Source organism: Schistocerca serialis, chromosome 2, assembly GCF_023864345.2.
Source record: "Schistocerca serialis cubense isolate TAMUIC-IGC-003099 chromosome 2, iqSchSeri2.2, whole genome shotgun sequence".
Taxonomy (NCBI): domain Eukaryota; kingdom Metazoa; phylum Arthropoda; class Insecta; order Orthoptera; family Acrididae; genus Schistocerca; species Schistocerca serialis.
The window spans coordinates 576,556,627-576,577,248 of NC_064639.1; the positions used below are offsets into that span (position 1 = coordinate 576,556,627).

At 43.4% G+C, this 20,622-nt stretch overlaps 1 protein-coding gene across 1 annotated transcript in view; it reads right to left on the minus strand.

Moving 5' to 3' along the window:
• The window catches only part of LOC126457579 (uncharacterized), a 60,740-nt gene extending 60,317 nt beyond the window's left edge, over positions 1–423 (minus strand). Inside the window, exon 1 of the mRNA XM_050094006.1 lies at positions 278–423. Coding sequence (XP_049949963.1) covers positions 278–374 — 97 coding nt within the window. The 5' untranslated portion in view covers positions 375–423. The remainder of the gene's footprint in view (positions 1–277) is intronic.
• Positions 424–20,622: the final 20,199 nt, after the last annotated feature.

The following is a 20,622-nucleotide window of genomic DNA, read 5'->3' on the forward strand; positions in this document are numbered from 1 at the left end:
TCTTCAGGTTTTCAATACAGGACCATTTCAGTTGTAACGACGCATATGAGCTGACGCCAGCGGTAGCAACCGTTCTGTATTTCAGTTGCAAATCTGAAGATGGCCTTTTGCGGCCGAAACTGGTCATAAAAGGTACAGAAAACGTGATCTAGTCTGTACTGTGCACATAACGAAACAAGATCATTGGCTTCTCCAGTTACAGAATGCTCCTTTCTGTAATTACAGTTAAGTAGTTTGTGCAGTATGAGAGTGGGTGAGAGTGAGAAGGGGAACTCACGCAGTTTGGTGATGAGCCGCTCCGGTCCTCTGGGAGCTGCAGAGGCGGCGGTGGCGGCCGCAGCCAGCAGGAAGGCGAAGAGCGCGGCGGCGGTCATGGCGGCGGCGGCGCAGGGCGGAGTGTGTCAGCGGGCGCCTGCGCGCCGGGCCTTATGTATACCTGTGCGCGGTGGGAAGCCTACACAGCAGGCGTCTCGAGGCCGAGTGGGCTGGCACTTCTGATAGCCGCTCTTCTGAAACGCAGTTAAAACGTACAATTGCTTCTTACGTGAGTGGCGACATCGTCGAGTCCCTGTACAGATACTCAGAGGACGAACGACGAATATTCCCACTCCCTTTTACACCCTGGCTTGCCATACTTACAGCGCACGGTGTATCGGAAAAGTCTAAGGTTTCTTCACGTGCACACACCTCTCGTAACTCTAACATTTCACAAGCAATAAAAAGATTTGGAACATAAATATAAGGATGCAGCTTTACTTCCACTACTTTTTCAAATCGATAGCTGATCGGCTTATTTAAGCAAACGGAGAACTGTTTCTGTTATCGACCCTCTGGAAGCAAGACTATCTTTGAAACTAGGCCACGAGAGCATTCGATTTCTTTTTGTCGGCGATGAGTGTCGTTACATCAGCTTCCGCTCAGCTCAGCTCAAATAGATATAGGGGTTGGAAAAAAATACGAAAACACCGCGAGAAACCACGCTTGAACATAAACACAGATGATATTTGACCCGAACGACACCTCTGCAATGCCCTGAATATGTTGCAAGTTTTTTTCGGGAATAATATGAATGAATTAACCTCAACAGTTGCTGATAGAATCTCTTAACCTGAATACAATATTCCGCACTTACCCTCATGAGGTTGCAAAAGATGATGCCAAATCAATTTCATGTCTTTTATGTCTGTCTGCAAGGTAAGCGTCGCCGCAGAACGAGACTGCGAGTCTGTGTTGTGGAAATTATTTTTGACTAATTCTCTTCAAGGCTGCGTTCAGTATGATGGCATCACTACTACAGTGCTGGGCGTCACATACTGGAAGAGGTCTTCTTTCTGCAAGACAGAGTTATCCAGCTTGAAAGTTGCAGTGTCTATTTGCATTAAGATATGTTGCAAGTAGTCGAAAAGAGAAGCAAAAGAGCACATCAGTTACAAACCCATCACCTGCACTTTCAAACGATAAAAACAAATCAACTCTTTGTTTTTGCATAAAACATCAGCTGCTTCACGAATTGACTACAAACACATAATAGTCAGTATATTACTATATATAGCCACAATGTCACTCTTTCGACTGACTGTGCGGGAAATTAATACATGATTCAGCAGGCGCAATGACAGAATCTGTTGACACACTACTTGAATTTTATTTACGCGAAATATTCCAAGGCAGAAACCCCATCATCTGACACACACAGCACTAGCAAAGTATGTAACATATGTGTTGTACATAATCATCCATCCTGTGAAGTACAAGTCTCGTATTCATGCAAGATTAAAATCATTATTAATGCCCAGAAATATACCGGCAAATAAAAGACACAGTTTTAAACGATAATGCTGTCTGAGCACAAAAATGATGAGAAGAGCAATTTTACACAAAACAGGCCGGCAGGGAGAGGCGGAAATCATTTGGCAGTAAAGGCTTTCAGAACATTAAACACAAATTCACTATCTGGAAGCATAAGAACAAGCATCTAAATAGATTACGTAAACTTAAAAAATGTGTATTGATATCCATATCCCACTAGTGCTTAACAATTGAAAATCTCTGTTATATGACCAATATTAATAAATTAGGTCATTCTTCTCCGCCGCCTGAAGATCTTGGACTAACTCCATCAGCGTCAAACTTACCTTACGGTCTGAAAATCACTTGCAGGAGATAAATGCAAGTACAATTTGTCCCTTACATACAAGGTACAATGCATTACATGAGCTCGTTGAGCGATTTCATTTAAAATTCTAATATGGATACCGTGCCACTTGCAAGTTTATCAGTGTAAGCAATCTAAATTTCCAGTTATTATAAGGAATTTAAAAAAAATGGTTCAAATGGCTCTGAGCACTATGGGACTTAACTTCTGAGGTCATCAGTCCCCTAGAACGTAGAACTAGTTAAACCTAACTAACCTAAGGACATCACATACATCCATGCCCGAGACAGGATTCGAACCTGCAACCGTAGCGGTCTCGCGACTTCAGACTGTAGCGCCTAGAACCGCTCGGCCACTCTGGCCGGCTAAGGAATCAAATAAAAAATTGAGTACTGGTGGCTGCGCTCACACACTGAAATGAACTGACTTCATGTGCTTTCTGTACAGTATCTCAAAGCCACATTAGAAAAATAATATTGTACTTGAAATTAAAAAAAAAAATTAAAGTGAGATAAGCTGAGTGTAAAAAAATTGAGATATAACAAGCTTCTCATTGAAGTGAATTTCCGGTCATACTTGCTATAGGCCAAGAATTAAGTCGAAAAACATCCACATTTATCACGTGAAGTTACCATGTGGAAAGCAGTCTGAGAGAGTGACGATTTTATAAACGTCCACTAGCCCGCTAAAGCCCATCTGAAACGAAGGAAACGCAATGCGCCCGTCGATATGCATATCACTATATTACATCCAAGTGTGCTTCTCAAAAACTCCAATCTGGTGCAAGAGTCAGCACTCCTGCCCCAGTGAACGAAGACCCACTAAGAAATATGATACTTTTTGTGGTACGATACGCGTGGCCATAACAAGCTAAAACTGTCGCTTGGTCTTCCTGTAGGACTATCGCACTGGTGCTTCGCAGTGTAACTCTTACTATTTCCTTCAGTGTGTGTATTGACGTGTGCGTATTGACGTGTGTCATGATTTCGCTATTGCACTGATCAGCTTTTTATGAGTTAGTCTGAACAACGAAAAATAAATTTACACGTAAGGATTCTACTAGAGTCCCGCTGTTTGACCATCGCACAAACGCACAGATGGATGATACTGAAATAGACACCCTTGGTACTGAAAAATGTTTAACAGTACAAAAAGCAAACAAGGCACTGGCCTGATAGAATTCGCATTAGTTTTTTGCGTTGAATATCCTGATGGCCGTATTTAGGTAGAACTTTCACAGTAACGAATATTAGCGCATGACCGGAGAAAAGCGGTCACTCCCTGCTTGTAAAAAGGGTAAAAGAACGATGCAATGCACTAGAAACCAATATCTCTAACGTTTTTCTATTCCAGGATTCTAGAAAATATTCTGAACACAGATTTTATGACGCTACTGGAAAGCTACAAATAAAAATTTGCACATATTAGGAACGTACACTAGTGTTAAACACAACTCGCACGCGATGTTTTGCGAGTAGCAGACGCAGATCAAATGCTGAATTCAGTCTTCCAAGATTCTCGAAAGGCATTCGACATTTTAAAGAATGGTTCAAATGGCTGTAAGCGCTATGGGACTTAACATCTGAGGTCATCAGTCCCTTAGACTTAGAACTACTTAAGCCTAGAATGAGATTTTCACTCTGCAGCGGAGTGTGCGCTGATATGAAACTTCCTGGCAGATTAAAACTGTGTGCCCGACCGAGACTCGAACTCGGGACCTTTGCCTTTCGCGGGCAAGTGCTCTACCAACTGAGCTACCGAAGCACGACTCACGGCCGCTACTCACAGCTTTACTTCTGCCAGTACCTCGTCTCCTACCTTCCAAACTTTACAGAAGCTCTCCTGCGAACCTTGCAGAACTAGCACTCCTGAAAGAAAGGATAATACGGAGACATGGCTTAGCCACAGCCTGGGGGATGTTTCCAGAATGAGATTTTCACTCTGCAGCGAGTTCGAGTCTCGGTCGGGCACACAGTTTTAATCTGCCAGGAAGTTTCATATCAGCGCACATTCCGCTGCAGAGTGAAAATCTCATTCTGGAAACATCCCCCAGGCTGTGGCTAAGCCATGTCTCCGCATTATCCTTTCTTTCAGGAGTGCTAGTTCTGCAAGGTTCGCAGGAGAGCTTCTGTAAAGTTTGGAAGGTAGGAGACGAGGTACTGGCAGAAGTAAAGCTGTGAGTACCGGGCGTGAGTCGTGCTTCGGTAGCTCAGTTGGTAGAGCACTTGCCCGCGAAAGGCAAAGGTCCCGAGTTCGAGTCTCCGTCGGGCACACAGTTTTAATCTGCCAGGAAGTTACTTAAGCCTAACTAACCTAAGGACATCACAGACATCCATGCCAGAGGCAGGATTCGAACCTGCGGCCGTAGCAGCAGCGCGGTTCCGGACTGAAGCGCCTAGAACTGCTCGGCCACAGCGGCTGGCTATTCGACGTTTTAGCAAAATGTCGACTGATAATCAAAATGCGATCCCGCGGAGTTTATACACAAACAACTGATTTAGTAGGAAGAAGTTTTGAGTAATAAAACGCAATGCTATACACAAACGAAAGTAACGACAGACATTCTGAATGAAATCGTGATAGCAACGCTAAGGTTTTCAATAGAAGTAAACTATTTCTCATTTCGATGATGCTGCTGGCTATAGGTACATATCGCCCCTGGATGACAGTCCGAATATGCAGGGCAACTAGGACAGTATTTCCACTCGTTGTCCTTAACAGTGGTTCCATCAAAATATGGGTGTGTGGAAGTGCTGGTAGACCAGTAGTATGTCACAACGTTTAGAGACACGGTAATTCCGTGATGTTGATACAGACTTTCAGGGATGATGGGGAAGGATAAAGGTATCGTTCAGAGGTAAAGGGTCTACCACCCGGAAACGACCAAGTTGAAAGTTATAATCCAAAATCGTTCTGATACCTCTGCCTGTGGAATAGATGTACCGGAACTGTCGTTGTTAAGATTTTAGGACAGACAACTTTCAGAGGTTTTAGTGCGGACCAAAACAAGTATGGTAAACATGAGCTCCCAAAATGAATATCTTAAAAGCTGCGAGCACCTGTTCAACTCCGCTTCTGTGAAACATATCTTTTCTACTGAACAAGTGTCCATAACTCTTAAGGTATGCAATTTAGAGCACATATTTAGTAGACATATTTTCCTGCTTTTGATACATAGTACAACATGTGAAATTGCATACCCTATAATGTTAACAACAACAGTACCAGCACATTTATTCCTGAATTATCACAACGATTTTCGTTTATAACTTCAGACTTTTTCGTTTCCGATTTTGGTTTCTTAAGTCAAACTATACATTTACCCTTCAGTATCATCCCTGAAAGTTTGTAACATGATGAGCCAGCCTTGGGTGACCGAGCGGTCCTAGGCGCTACAATCTGGAACCGCGCGACCGCTACGGTAGCAGGTTCGGATCCTACCTTGGCCATGGGTGTGTGTGATGTCCTTAGGTTAGTTAGGTTTAAGTAGTTCTAAGTTCTAGGGGACTGATGACCTTAGAAGTTAAGTCCCATAGTGCTCAGAGCCATTTGAACCATTTTTTGGTAACCTGATGACGGAATCGCCCCATATATTGCTAAATGCCATAATACAGAATGAACGTAGCCGTTTAAGGACGGCAGTCATAGAACGAGTGCAGAGACGCGGTGTTAGAACAGCAGGATAGTGTATAACGAAACTGCGCTAGAAAATCTCAGGTAACTGAAGCGGGAATGTTTGGGAGAACAGCTACGTTATTCTTACGGAATCATGTGGAATAAACTTACAGGGTCGGTGCTCGAAGAAGAATGTGCAGTTTAGTGCCTACGCTGCATATTTCGTATAGTATTTAATGAACTGTGAACAAAGCCCGACCAACAGGCATTACATGCATTGACCAAAACTGATAGTGCATTGAGAATGGCTAGTTTCTAGCTGAAATCTAGATCTGCCAATAAAAATTCCACAGGACGACTGATAGCTGAATTCTATTATTTACAAATCAAAAATAACAGTCGCTGCGTGCAACACCCTCTGAATGGAAGGTAACCTGATTTCGTATAGTGATGAGAATCAGATAAGGTACACTGGAATAAATCGTGAGCTCTAAGTTACTATCAGCAGTCGAGTTAGCAAAAAGACTGTGGACTCTGCTCAGGGAGTTAAAAAGAACAGGGCGCGAAGGTCGAGCAGCTACTCATAAGCTACACATTTCTTTACTCAGTGCTAAGCGAGGATTGTAGTGGTGTAAAGGGCGACGCCAATGGACAGTGGCAGGCTGTAAACGAGTGATCTGGAGTGATGAATTACTCTGTATCCAGTGTCAATCCTATGGAAGTGTTTCGGTTTCATGAATAACATCAGAACGTTACCTCCATTACATATAGGGCCAACAGTGAAGTACAGAGAAAGTGGTGTTACGGTATGCGGGTGTTTTTCGTGGTTGAGGTATGGTCCCCTTATTGCCCTTAATAAAAAGTTAAATGCTTAAATATATGAACATGTTCTGCAGTGTTGTGTACTGAGTAGAAAGAGGAACACTACGGAGACGAGAATTGTTTGTATCAGGATGACAAAACACCCTGTCATAAAGCAACATTTCGAGGCAATGCTTTGTGGACAGTAACAGTAGGGAATGGCCTGGTCCGTACAGAATCCCGAGTCGAAGCCACTGCAACACGTCTGCGACGATTTAAAGAGTCCCAGACCCCAACGTGCAACATCATTCCTTCTCTAGTTCAGGCTCTTGAGTATTAATGCGCTACTATTTCTCCACAGACATTCCGACAACTCAGGGCTTATTTAAAAAAATGTAGGTGCTGTAACGCACCTCATCAACCATACAGCCCCTTCCCCCCTCCACCCCACCATCTCCAGCCAAAGAAATCATCAGTTCAAGTTTTTGAAAACTTGATAAAATTTACAGTAAAAAATCATGTTTTACAAAATACTGTTCTGAACTTCAGGGTTTTAAAACATATTTTCTTGTAGTCAAAACAACAAAACGACAAGATTTAATACAAACAACAGATACTATCCTCTGTCCGCGTAGCAGCGTCACTTTGCTCGCTAGCTTTGCTCTGTACATTTCGGCACAAGTCGGTAGCCTTCGTGATATGACTTCATGATTACAATGTTCGAACAGTTGCATTCTAACTGCTCTGCGCACGTGCGTCCAGTATTAACTAAAAATTTAGCGATGTATGACGATGAAGATATTCCTGGCCCAAGGGGTCACGTACAATTACGATATCCGCAAGAGTTAGAAAAAAAAAAAGTGCCATGAGACACGGATTTAAATACTAAATGCTTGAAATGTCATTGACTTCTATTCATTGAGCCGCATTTTAAATCTCCGATGCCGACTTGTTCCACTGAGTTCTAAAAAATTCCCTGGTGTGTTCCGGCCGAAATTAAGGGATAAATACACCTCATTCAAAGTATGTCAAGCAGAGATAAAGCCGTCATATAGGTGAATTGTGGACACACCCATATTAATGCCTATTAATAGGTGTCCGGATACTTTTGGTCAGATACTGCATGATGTTTCATTTTCTGCCGTAACAAGGAACAGATTTTCATTTTGAATATTTGTATTATAAGGTGATGCTGCGCTCTTTGTCGAGTGACAATGCTAAATTTTAGATCGTAATCGGTGTATTGTTGGTTGAAAAGAGTTGTCCTATGACCCGAATTTCTGTAAGACTATAAACTTGCATTACCAATTTACATACATTACTGCCCATTAAAATTGCTACACCAAGAAGAAATGGAAATGATAAACGGGTATTCATTGGAGAAATATATTATTCAAGAACTGACATGTGATTACATTTTCACTCAATTTGGGCGCATAGATCCTGAGAAATCAGTACCCAGAACAACCACCTCTGGCTGTAGTAACGGCCTTGATACGCCTGGGCATTGAGTCAAACAGAGCTTGGATGGCGTGTACAGGTACAGCTGCCCACGCAGCTTCAACACGACACCACAGTTCATCAAGAGTAGTGACTGGCGTATTGTGACGAGCCAGTTGCTCGGCCACCATTGACCAGACGTTTTCAGTTGGTGGAAGATCTGGAGAATGTGCTGGCCAGGGCAGCAGTCGAACATTTTCTGTATCCAGAAAGGCCCGTACAGGACCTGCAACATGCGGTCGTGCATTATCCTGCTGAAACGTAGGGTTTCGCAGGGATCGAGTGAAAGGTAGAGCCACGGGTCGTAACACATCTGAAATGTGTCCACTGTTCAAAGTGCCATCATTGCGAACAAGAGATGACTGAGACGTGTAACCAATGGCACCCCATACCATCACGCCCGGTGACACGCCAGTATGGCGATGACGAATACAGGCTTCCAATGAGCGTTCACCGCAATGTCGCCAAACACGGATGCGACCATCATGATGCTGTAAACAGAACCTGGATTCATCCGAAAAAATGACGTTTTGCCATTCGTACATCCAGGTTCGTCGTTGAGTACACCATCGCAGGCGCTCCTGTCTGTGATGCAGCGTCAAGGGTAACCGCAACCATGGTCTCCGAGCTGATAGTCCATGCCGCTGCATACGTCATCGAACTGTTCGTGCAGATGGTTGTTGCTTGCAAACGTCCCCATCTGTTGACTCAGGGATTGAGGAATGGCTGCACGATCCATTACAGCTATGCGGATAAGATGCCTGTCATTTCGACTGCTAGTGATATGAGGCCGTTGGGATCCAGCACGGCGTTCCGTATTACTCTCCTGAACCCACCGATTCCATATTCTGCTAACAGTCACTGGATCTCGAGCAACGCGAGCAGCAATGTCGCGATACGATAAACCGCAATCGTGATAGGCTACAATCCGCCCTTTCTCAAAGTCTGAAACGTGATGGTACGCATTTCTCCTCCTTACACGAGGCATCACAACAACGTTTCACCAGGCAACGCCGGTCAACTGCTACCTGTGTATGAGAAATCGGTTGGAAACTTTCCTCATGTCAGCACGTTGTAGGTGTCGCCACCGGCACCAACGTTGTGTGAATGCTCTGAAAAGCTAATCATTTGCATATCACAGCATCTTCTTCATGTCGGTTAAATTTCGCTTCTGTAGCACGTCATCTTTGTGGTGTAGCAATTTTAATGTCCAGTAGTGTAAAATTCTTCTGCGTTGTAGATGGATCCGTCTTATAAAACACCCTATCAACGTTTCAGTTACTATTACCACTGGTCTTTATTAAGTTATACAATACTACTTGGCAGTGCAGCTTTAATATGCTTTCTCCTCTGCTGACGGTATAGTTTCTTAACAGCAGCAAAAAAAAAGTACTATGATTGAATGCCGGGAATGTAGAGGAAGGGAGCTGATATTCTTTCTTGATTGTAGCTTAAGATATTGTTTTATTGGTCTACGCCGCATTTGTGACGTGTCAGTGCTCCAGCGGCATCCACTGCTGGATTGAAAAGGTCATTACGTTGTGTGGCTGTTCGTGTGCCGGCTGCCGAGGCAACGAAAGCCTGTAACCATAATCATGGTTTATATTGGTGAGGCGCTAGTCTGTCTCGATCGCCTCTCATGTCTTTTTGTTGTAGCAAGCGAGCGTAATCGAAGTGTGTATGTTTAACATATTCTGATTTTGCCCGTGTAGTATGCAACGTTCGTGTTCTTGTTTACCTGTTATGATAGGTCGCTGAAAAATCGAACTTAGCATCCCATTAGTATCAGGCATTGCCAGAGCATGCTCATAAATGGTCTGCTTTAGCTGGCTGTGCTCAGTGTATCATGTAATTCTCATAATCACTACTCTTACGTGAATGCATTATAAAACAATAAAACCGACATAAGATGTTGATGTGCTACTTTGGCTCTTTGTGACTGAGTTCTCCCGTTTGAAGATGCCACATTTCCCCAATTAATACTTCATCCAACAACTTGGAAGTCCTTTAAGGCTAACATGAGAATGTTTTTAAAAAAGACTTCGGAAGCTGTTCTCTGATACATAAAGTCGTTTTCTCCCACTAACGGAAGAACTATCGTAAATAAACCATGCCTTTTCCTGCACAGAAAACCAGGAACGTCGCTTTGGTACCTCTAAAATAAAGTCCTCCATGAAGGAAGAAGTACTAAAAGCACAGGTAGACAATTACAGGACTCCGAACCCTTCCGGAAGTATTAAAAAATGGAACAAATCTGCGCCAAAGGGGATTGTGTGGTATCAAATGATGAACTTGTTATTGCCATCAAACATGGGACGGACATCCTGTAAAGTGAACACAGAAAATAAATACATAAATAAAGAGGGTTATAGTATTTTCCTGATTATTGCTATGATGGATGAAGAGAGTCCACTGCAGATGCGGCAAACTACATAGTTTTAAAAAACACTGAGATACTTTCTGATAGAGAAACCGATCTGATTATTAATTCTACAGGTCTTTTATTCACTTCAGGTCGCGAATGTATACCCGTTCTCTGTCTCCTGACGTGGCGGTGTTAGACTAACTATTGAAGCTTGTTGTGATAATTAGTTTAGGACTGTATTATCAGGTGATGCCTCATAACATGTCTTGGTTGCCGGTAGCGAATCAACGAACTGAAACTTTCTCCACAAGTCTGGTTTCTGACTTCATCTCGGCGAGATCTCAACGACCCAACATTGCAGATTTCGTGGACGAAGATCTCAAAGGCGGATAACAGCTCCGTGTGAATCGTGGGAACGCGGCACAGAATACACAATTCTCGTTCCTGTCGTTTACAATGGTCCGGACAGGCCCCTTGGTTGCAAAACGTACATGGGAAAACCATAAGTGGGTGGCCTACGTAGCCCTTTCTTTCAGTGTCATTGATACTTTTCACCGGCTTCTCTTAACGAGAGATGATGACGACAACGTATGTTCGCCCTTATTTTTAGATCAGGTGGGAGATTAGTCTTCAATAATATTATTTTTTACCTCTACCATAATTAATTCAGTAAGTCTCACCTTAATCTTAGCTTTTTTGACCATCAGAATTATTGAAATGGAAATGAGCGTTTGGCGTTATTGGGCGGGAGGCCCCTTGCAGGGCAGGTCCGGCCGCCTAGGTGTGCCGGCACGGTAGCTCAGCGTGTTCGTTCAGAGGGTTAGCTGCCCTCTGTAATAAAAAAACTGAGTTAACCGATCACCGACAAACTTAAACGCGTGTCTTACGACGTTCGCCCCGAGCAGATGCACCGAACGAAATCGAACAAAAAAAAAAAGGTGCAGGTCCTATTACATTCGACGCCACATTGGGCGACCTGAGCACCGTATGGGGATGAAATAATGATGAAAACAGCACAACACCCCGTCACTGAGCGGAGAAAATCCCCGAACTAGCCGGGAATCGAAGCCGGGCCCGTAGGAGGGCACTCCGTCACGCTGACACCTCAGCTATCGAGGCGGACATTAGAATTACTAATCCTTCTATAGTGTCGTCCAAATCAATGGAACGTTAAAATTCCAATTATGTTAATTCAGATTTATTCCTCGCTAACCAAGTTTCATGTGGAGGCAAACTGATCGATGTAAATCTCTATTAATTTACTCTCACTGTGCTTCTGCATACTATTTGAGTCAATAGTTGAAATACAAAGTCGTTAGAGGTGATTCATGTATCCATCGACTCGTGTAAGATGATTACCTTTCTGCAAATGTGAAACATGTGTGACAGATTTTAGTCATAAGATTAAATAATAGTGCAACGCTCAAAAAATTCCATTCGTTCACAATGCCTTGTTAAGTTAAAAATTGCATTATAATTGATTGCATATAATTTCATACAGCGTACTTTATTCCACATATTTACTTATTTGTTTATTTTTATATCTACACTACATTTAGAATGTTGATATTCCACGTAGCGGAACACGCGCCTGATTGTTCTGTGTTTTTTATTTGACGACCTTCGCTCGTTGCTCCCATGCTAAGGTCCAACTGACAGACTAGATTGCCTTCAGATTTCTTTGATGGCGGAAGGCCATCATGAAATTAAAATGAACATTTTGCTGTCTATGAAGTTCACGTTATTTATCATCAGAATTTCCACATATCAGTTTCAGTGGCAACTATTCCACGAGATTTCTCGTTAATGCAGTCGGGTACTTACTACTTTGTCGACTGATATTTCTGTGTGTACTGTTCTGTCGTAGCATTTTGGAAATTGCTATGCATTGTCAATAAGACAGACTTGTGGGTTCGTTCATAGCAACGAAATTTATTTTCTCTGAAATGAATACACACAAAGCATTTCTCCCATGCATAAAGGTACAAACGCATCAACAAAAATTTCCATTTAACGAATCACCAGCCTGAGCCTAACAGACTCGTGTCATATAGGACGACATCAGTAAATGAACCCACTAATACGATTGGATACATTGCAGTCCAGCTTTTGCAGATTACTTTTGATTTCATTGGAATTAGGATGCCTACCACATGATACCGTCTACGTTGAAAGTGTTAAGTTGGCTTAAGATACAAAGCAAGGAACAGGAATCCTCGCCGAAGCCGCAGTACCAACACAACAGCCGTTCATAACTCCGCGAAATAGTTCCGCTGAATTAAAGTATGGCGGTTACCGAGGTTCTAAACATTGTTAGTACACACCGGAGTGCCAACTTCTATTCGGCTGAATAGACTGTAAAGTTACTATAGGTGGAATACACGGTAAGAACATACTAAATCTAGCTCCACCGTTTAGCAAAATAATGACTCTAGAACGTGAAAAACAAGTTGAAGGCGTAGCAGGAAATGAGCAGTGTGAAACGCAGAAATTATGGTTAGCATAAACACAAATCCTATAATTCTCCAGAAGAACATGACGAAGAAGCCACTGTCAACGTATGACACCACTTTAAACAGAAGCTACTTAGCACACTATCTCGAAGGTAAGTGCACACGTGTCCCACATCTCACTGGTTTACGAACGAAGAACTTAAAAGGTCACAGCTATCAAGAGAACGAAGTATTAACAGACTTTAAGCTATAATGTAGACTGATAACCCAAAACATTATGACCGCTGTACCCGCGACGTTGAATGCCGTTTGATGCCGTTGCGTGCACGTGACGCGACAACAAAAGTATGCAAGCGGACGAAAGGTGGACGGGGGATCAGCCTAGCGAATATATATGCGCTGCAAATGGGAAAATCCTTTGAGATAAGAGACGCTGCCACAGGGCAAATTATTACTACGCAGAGTCTGTGAACGAGTATCTCTAAAATGGCAAAGCTGGTCGAATGTTCACGTGCTACTGTCGTGAGCATTTACGGAAGGAGGTAGAAGGACTGTGAAACTACCATTAGGCGCTGAAAGGCTGGACGTCTACGACTCTTCACAGAACGTGGGGTTCGGAGGCCTTGTCTGCTGTGCAAAGCAGAATAGAAGGTGATCTGTGGCATCTCCACACGTACAAAGAGCATGAACGCGGAACTCCGCAGCAGACCACGACTACGTGTTAAAATGTTGATCCACCGACGTCGTCAATTACGATTGCAGTGGACACGGGACCATTGGGATTCGACCATCGATCAATGGAAACGTGTCGTCTCTTCGGGTGAGTCACATTTTTGCTACACTAGGTCGATGGTCGTCTCCAAACCGCCGTCATCGAGGTGAACGACGGCTCGAAACGTGCAGCGAGCCGCGGCTGAAGGCTGGTGGGAGCAGTATTATGCTATGTGCTTGCATGGGACCTGTGGTAGTAATCGAAGACATACTGAGGGCTGCGAACCACCTGCGTCCCTTCATGTTTGATGTCTTTCCCGACGGTGATGTCATCTTTCAGCAGTATAACTGCCCTTGTCTCTGAGCCAGAACCGTGCTACAGTGGTTTTAGGAGCACTATTGTGAACTTAACGCTGATGTCCCGGCGACGAAATTCGCCTGATGTAAATCCAGTGGAACCCATCTGGGTCGCTATCGGGCGCCATCACCGCGTACAGAAGTCAGCGGCCTGCTTTTTATATGAGTTACATAACCAGTTCGTGTACAGCTAACGCCACATACCTCCACCAACCCACCAACAAACAGTCGGATCCCTGACGAGCAGAGTCAGTGAGGTATTTCGCGCCAAAAAGCGATAAGCAAGCTATTAAGCAGGTGGTCATAATGTTTTGGCTCATCAGTGTTGAAAAGAATAAATATCACGTATTTTTTGCAACTGAGGGTTTGTTATTGTTTCCAACTGAACTTCTCTTCATCGTATTCACCATCATCACTAGCTTTTAAGTTACCTATTGATTCAGTGTACTCATTGGCTTTGCATAAGCCTTAGATTAACACATTTTAAGTTTCCGATTAACTGTGCATCAAAACTAAGAACTTCATTGGATTACATTTTTGAACGCTTCGTGTGGGTTAACTCCAGCAGCAAGGTCAAATGCAATGTACAGCGAACAACGATATGTTCAGTGAAACGCCAAACTGTGGCACATATTTAATTTTAAACTTGTACTGTGTTCATCTAGTGTTTACACCCGAGCCGTTGGACTGCGGAAATAATAAGGGACATGAAAACCACTGATGATGTCTAATACAAACTGATAGAACATGTCCGGTCGAAAATAACAACAAACGTTCAGTTTCCAATATTTACTCCTATCTGCATGATAAACATAACTGAAGTAGCAACTAAGCATGAATGCCTGCATATATTAACACTACTGCCTTTCGACTGTTTCTTCACCAACCCTTGCTTCTTTCTAGGCTGTTCCAACAGCTTTATGTCTACAAAGATGTGACTCCCAAAGTTATCAACGATTAATGGCGGTACCAATGTTAGAACACGGAGACCCATCATGAAGGGAGAATGTAAGTAATAATAGTTTCACTCTAAAATTCAGTTCATAGAGTTGACCATCCTGCAATGGAAGGTTTGATTCTGCGTGACGCCTTCGGCCCAGAATTCCATATAGTATATCGCAATGCGCTATCACACAGGTTGGGCCTGATGAATGCCTGCAGCACGAGCACATCATGCGTCTCTGGAACAGACAATCACGCCCAAACTTACACCCAGCTCACCATGCTTCAATGCTTCAGACGCTCTAGACGTTATAGCGTCGTCCCGTACGACGATGATCTCTAGACTTATCAGCCAAACCTTATACCCAGTCGACCATGCTTCAGATGCTTCAGGCGCTCTAGACGTAATAGCGTCGTCTCGTACCTCAGATTATCTCTAGACTTATCAGCCAAACCTTCCAAATCCAACAGCATCAGGATATTTATTTCATTGCGGCATTAGTATCAACAGGGGGAGGCATCACCGCAGACTCAAAGCTTGCTCGATGGTCTGAGCCATCGTTTGGGTAGCCGTATGCATTCTTTATTCTCATGCGAGGAGCTGACGCTCCATACCGTTGCTCTCGGTATGCGGCTGACACACATGGTAGGGTATTATCCACGGCCACAGCCATTGTTTCTAGCAATCCTGTTCCGTGTCAACTGTCACAATATTGCCAGGGCCCTATTTAGTGAACAAATTACATCATATGCCTCAATTTAATTCGTGGGGACAAGAGAAAACTCTCTACCAATAAAAATACGACTAATTTACATAGTTAACGAACGTACCCTTGAAACTATAAGCTACTTTTCTCCAGAACCTTCCAAAGCCAAAAGCATCAGAGTATTTGTCTTTTAAGGCATTCATATGTTTGCTAAATGTAAATCTCAAAATTCCTCATCAGAACCAGTCTTTATGATACTTCTGTAAATCTACACTGATGGGAAAAAATTGCAACACCAAGAGCGAATTTTGCGACACAAACGAAAGTTGGTAGGCGAGTTTCTACATCTGAAAGACGATGCCCATTAAAACTTCAAGCCAATCGCGTGAGAGTAGCGCTAGTAGTACCACTATAACGATGCAAATAAGATTTGCTTTAAATACACGCTGTAGCGGTCGTGAGTGTTAGTTACCTTTGAGATTGGACGAGGCGAGTTGACGTCATCGTCGACACTTCACAGAGATTTAACGAGGTCATGCAAAAGGACGTCAAGAGGCTGGATGTTCACTCTGCGGTATTGGAGGAGGACGTTGCAGGAATGCAGCCACTATACATGATTGCTGGCAGCAGTGGTAGCGAGAATGTACAGTTGCAAGAAGTCGGGCTCCGGACGACCACGTGGCACTACCGAGAGGGTAGCCCATCGTGTTCGGTGTATGGCTCTGGCGCATCGTACTGCAGCTGCAGCAGCAAATTGAGCTGCAGTTGGGTCCACAGTGACACAACGAACTGTTACAAGTCGGTTACTTCAATGACGGCTCCGAAGCACTCGCTCTATAGCGTGCATTCCACTGACCCCAAACCGACGCCATTTTCGACTTGAGTAGGATTAAGCGACAGTCATTGGAGGGCAGGGTGGAGGTCTAATGTGTTTTCTGATAAAACCTGGTTCTGTTCCGGTGCCAGTGATGACCATGTGTTGGTTACCAGGAGTCCAGTTGAGGCCCTGAAACCGACATGTCTACGTGCTAGACATACTGGATTTGTCCCTGGAGTTATGGTCTGGGATGTGATCTTGTATGACAGATGGAGTACCCTCGTGATTTTCTCACGCACTCTGACTGCGAAATTGTACGTCAATCTGGTGATTCGACCTGTTGTGTTGCCATTCACGAACAGCATCCCAGGGGTGTTTTCCAACAGGATAACGCTCGCCTACACACCGCTGTTGTAACCCAACATGCTCTACAGAGTATCGATATGTTGCCTTGGCCTGCCCGATCATCACATATGTCTCCAATCGAGCATACATGGTGCACCATCAGACGACATCTCCGAGCGTCATCCGCAAAGCCCATTAACCGCCCCTGTATTGAGAGGCCAAGTGCAACAGACATGAAACTCCAACCACAAACTGACAACAGTCACCTGCACAGCACAGTGCACGCAAGTCTGTGTGCTTGCATTCATATTAATGTACCAATGGCTTATCTCGCGCTTACATTAACCCGCAATCACTTACATACGTTACCTCGACAAATGTATTCCCAAAAGTGCATTACTCTACATTAATTATCTTTTGGTTTTGCTGGTTTTTTCCATCGGTGTAGAAGGCCTTATATCGTGTAAGTGATTGCACGATCTAAATCAGACAAGAGAAGTTCATCTAGTACGCGTTACAGAAATCATAGAGGCACCCAACACTGACACTCCGAAAGACCAAGAATGAAACTGATAGCGCACAGACCACATACATAGTATAAAAGCGCAATTTGTGTGAAGCTGGACATCCAAATTTGCTTAGTCAGGCAGCGAGAACAAAAAAGTACTAAACTCATCACAGTACAGTTTACCTGCGCAGTTATGTCTTTATGTAAGCATCTAGAGAAATATTCGCACTAAAAAACCTAACAACCTGAGCGCATACAGTGCTACAAGCGACGGTCATGTGTAGGGAATCAACAAGATAATACAAACAGGGAAGATGTACTAGACTGCACAGCAACTTATCACAAGCTCGTCTTCCACGATAGCAAACGTCCCCTATCCTTTAACAATGAGAGGTGGCGACAAGGGTACAATCATGATTTCCTTTTTGTGAACGAACAAGCAGCCGAACAATTTTGGAAATCAGTGTGCATAGCATTCCCAAACACATAAAACCGCCAAATTATGTACCAAAGAAACTATTTGTTGATAAAAAAAGGTTAAATGTGGGCGCATATATAATCTCAATAAAGCGCCGTACCGAAGGAGTATGATGTTTCTGCAGAAGCCATTAAAATTTTCTTTGCTGGTTGTCATTCTCCGACAGTTCAGGACAAACTGCACTCATCAGACAGAACATTGTAATCATCAACGTACTATCGTTGTAAACCCGTCCAGGAGACAGTGGCAGTTAGACACACATACAGTGTACGTAGAATCAGTGAGCCTACTGTCCGTGTGTGGAGGTACAGCTCTGTATAGGGAAAGTACGGCCAACTTGACCATTGGTGATACACTGACTTCTGTAGCCTATTTAGCCGTGTATACTAAAGAAGTGCACTCAACCATTTAATGCACTGCTAAAACTGATCAGTGGCTTTAAACAGAACACGTCGGATATTTAGCAAAAAAATATAATATAAAATAAAAAAATCCCTCGAAAAGCATTTGCTGCGGCGAGCATGAAACAAAGTTTTTTCACTGCTATCCAGTGATAGTAGTCTCCTGGATGAAATGTCGTTTTTTTTCTTTTTTGTACATTACATTGTGTGGAACAAAGTACAATTTATTATTTTGAGCATAATAAATATAAGTACAGTCAGTCAGGTCATATTTTTTACCAGTCATGATAACGTCTTACGGTACCATTCACTATTTTCGTTTTATGTGATAACAGTGGCAGTTATATCTCCAAGATTTCTATTTTGTAATTAAATTACCATTAAATCATCCTATTAGCTCTTCTGACTTTTTTTGCTGTTCAAATGGAAATGTAAAAACGAGACAAAGACAAAACGCCCGAAATGAATAAAATTAACTGAATGGTTAAGTCGAGTTCCTGCAACCTTTCCCATTGCTCAAAATATTCTTCTTCTTGTTGCATCTCCCTTATTGGCAACGCTAGCCAAAGACTGCATTTTATTGGCAGGACACTTCGAAAATGTAGCAGACCTACTAAGGAGACTGCGTTTGTCCGTCCTCTTTTAGAATACTGCTGCGCGGTGTGGGATCCTTACCAGATAGGACTGACGGAGTACATAGAAAAAGCTCAAAGAAAGGCAGCACGTTCTATATTATAGCGAAATATGGGAGAGAGTGTCACAGAAATGATACAGGATTTGGGCTGGAAATCGTTAAAAGAAAGGCGTTTTTCGTTGCGACGGGATTTTCTCACGAAATTCCAGTCACCAACTTTCTCCTCCGAATGTGAAAATATTTTGTTGACACCGACCTACATAGGGAGAAACGATCAGCACGATAAAATAAGGGAAATCAGAGCTCGTACAGAAAGATACAGGTGTTCATTCTTTCCGTGCTCTGTACGAGATTCGAATAATAGAGAATTGTGAAGGTGGTTTGATGAACCCTCTGCCAGGCACTTAAATGTGATTTGCAGAGTATCCATGTAGATGTACATGTAGATGCAGATGTAGATGCAGATGTAGATGCTGTGGTGTCTCCAACACGTGGCGAAACCAAAGTGAAACCATGTCCAGACGTCGTGGGGTTGGGTGGCCAGCCGTCATTAGAGAGGTTGGACGTCCAAGGGTGGGCAGACTGTTAAAATAGGACAGGCAGCGAACCGTGGCTGAACTACACTGAAGCGCCAAAGAAACTGGTATAGGCACGCGTATTCCAGTATAGAGATATGTAAACAAGCAGAATACGGCACTGCAATCAGCAATGCCTATACGAGACAACAAATGTTTAGCGCAGCTGTTAGATCGGTTACTGCTCCTACAATGACAGGTTATCAAGATTTAAGTGAGCTTGAACGTGTTGCTATAGTCGGCGCACGAGCGTTGGGACAAAGCATCTCCTAGGTGGTGATGAAGTGGTGATTTTCCCGTACGACCATTTCACGAGTACACCGTGAAAATCAAAAATCCGATAAAACATCAGATCTCCGAAATCGCTGCGGCTGGAAAAAGATCCTGCAAGAACGGGGCCAACAACTAATGTTCAACGTGACAGAAGTGGAACCCTTCGGCAAATTGCTGCAGACTTCAGTGCCGGGCCATCAACAAGTGCCAACGTGTGAACCATTCAACGAAACATCATCGATATCGGCTTTCAGAGCCGAAGGCCCACTCGTGTACCCTTGATGACTGCAGGACACAAAGCTTTACTCCTCATCTGTGCTCGTCAACACCGACATTGGACTGTTGATGACTGTAAACATGTTGCCCGGTTGGACGAGTCTCGTTTCAAATTGTATCGAGAGGATGTACGGCTATGGAGACAACCTCATACTGTAAGTAGGCTGTTTATGTTTTCTTATTGGCATCGTTACGTAGCGCTCTGTATGAGAATCACTGGCTGTGCTGTGTGCAGTCTGTGGCTAGTTTGCATTGTTGTAATACTCGCCATTGTAGTGTTGGGCAGCTGGCTGTGAACAGCGCGTAGCGTTGCGCAGTTGGAGGTGAGCCGCCAGCAGTGGTGGATGTGGGGAAAGAGATGGCGGAGTTTTGAAATTTGTCATGAACTGCTATATATATTATGACTATTAAGGCAAATACATTGTTTGTTCTCTATTAAAATCTTTCATTTGCTAACTATGCCTATCAGTAGTTAGTGCCTTCAGTAGTTTGACTCTTTTATTTAGCTGGCAGTAGTGGCGCTCGCTTTATTGCAGTAGCTCGAGTAACCAAGATTTTTGTGAGGTAAGTGATTTGTGAAACGTATAGGTTAATGTTAGTCAGGGCCATTCTTTTGTAGGGATTTTTGAAAGTCAGATTGCGTTGCGCTAAAAATATTGTGTGTCAAGATAAGCACAGTCTCGTATATAATTCTTCAAAAGGGGACGTT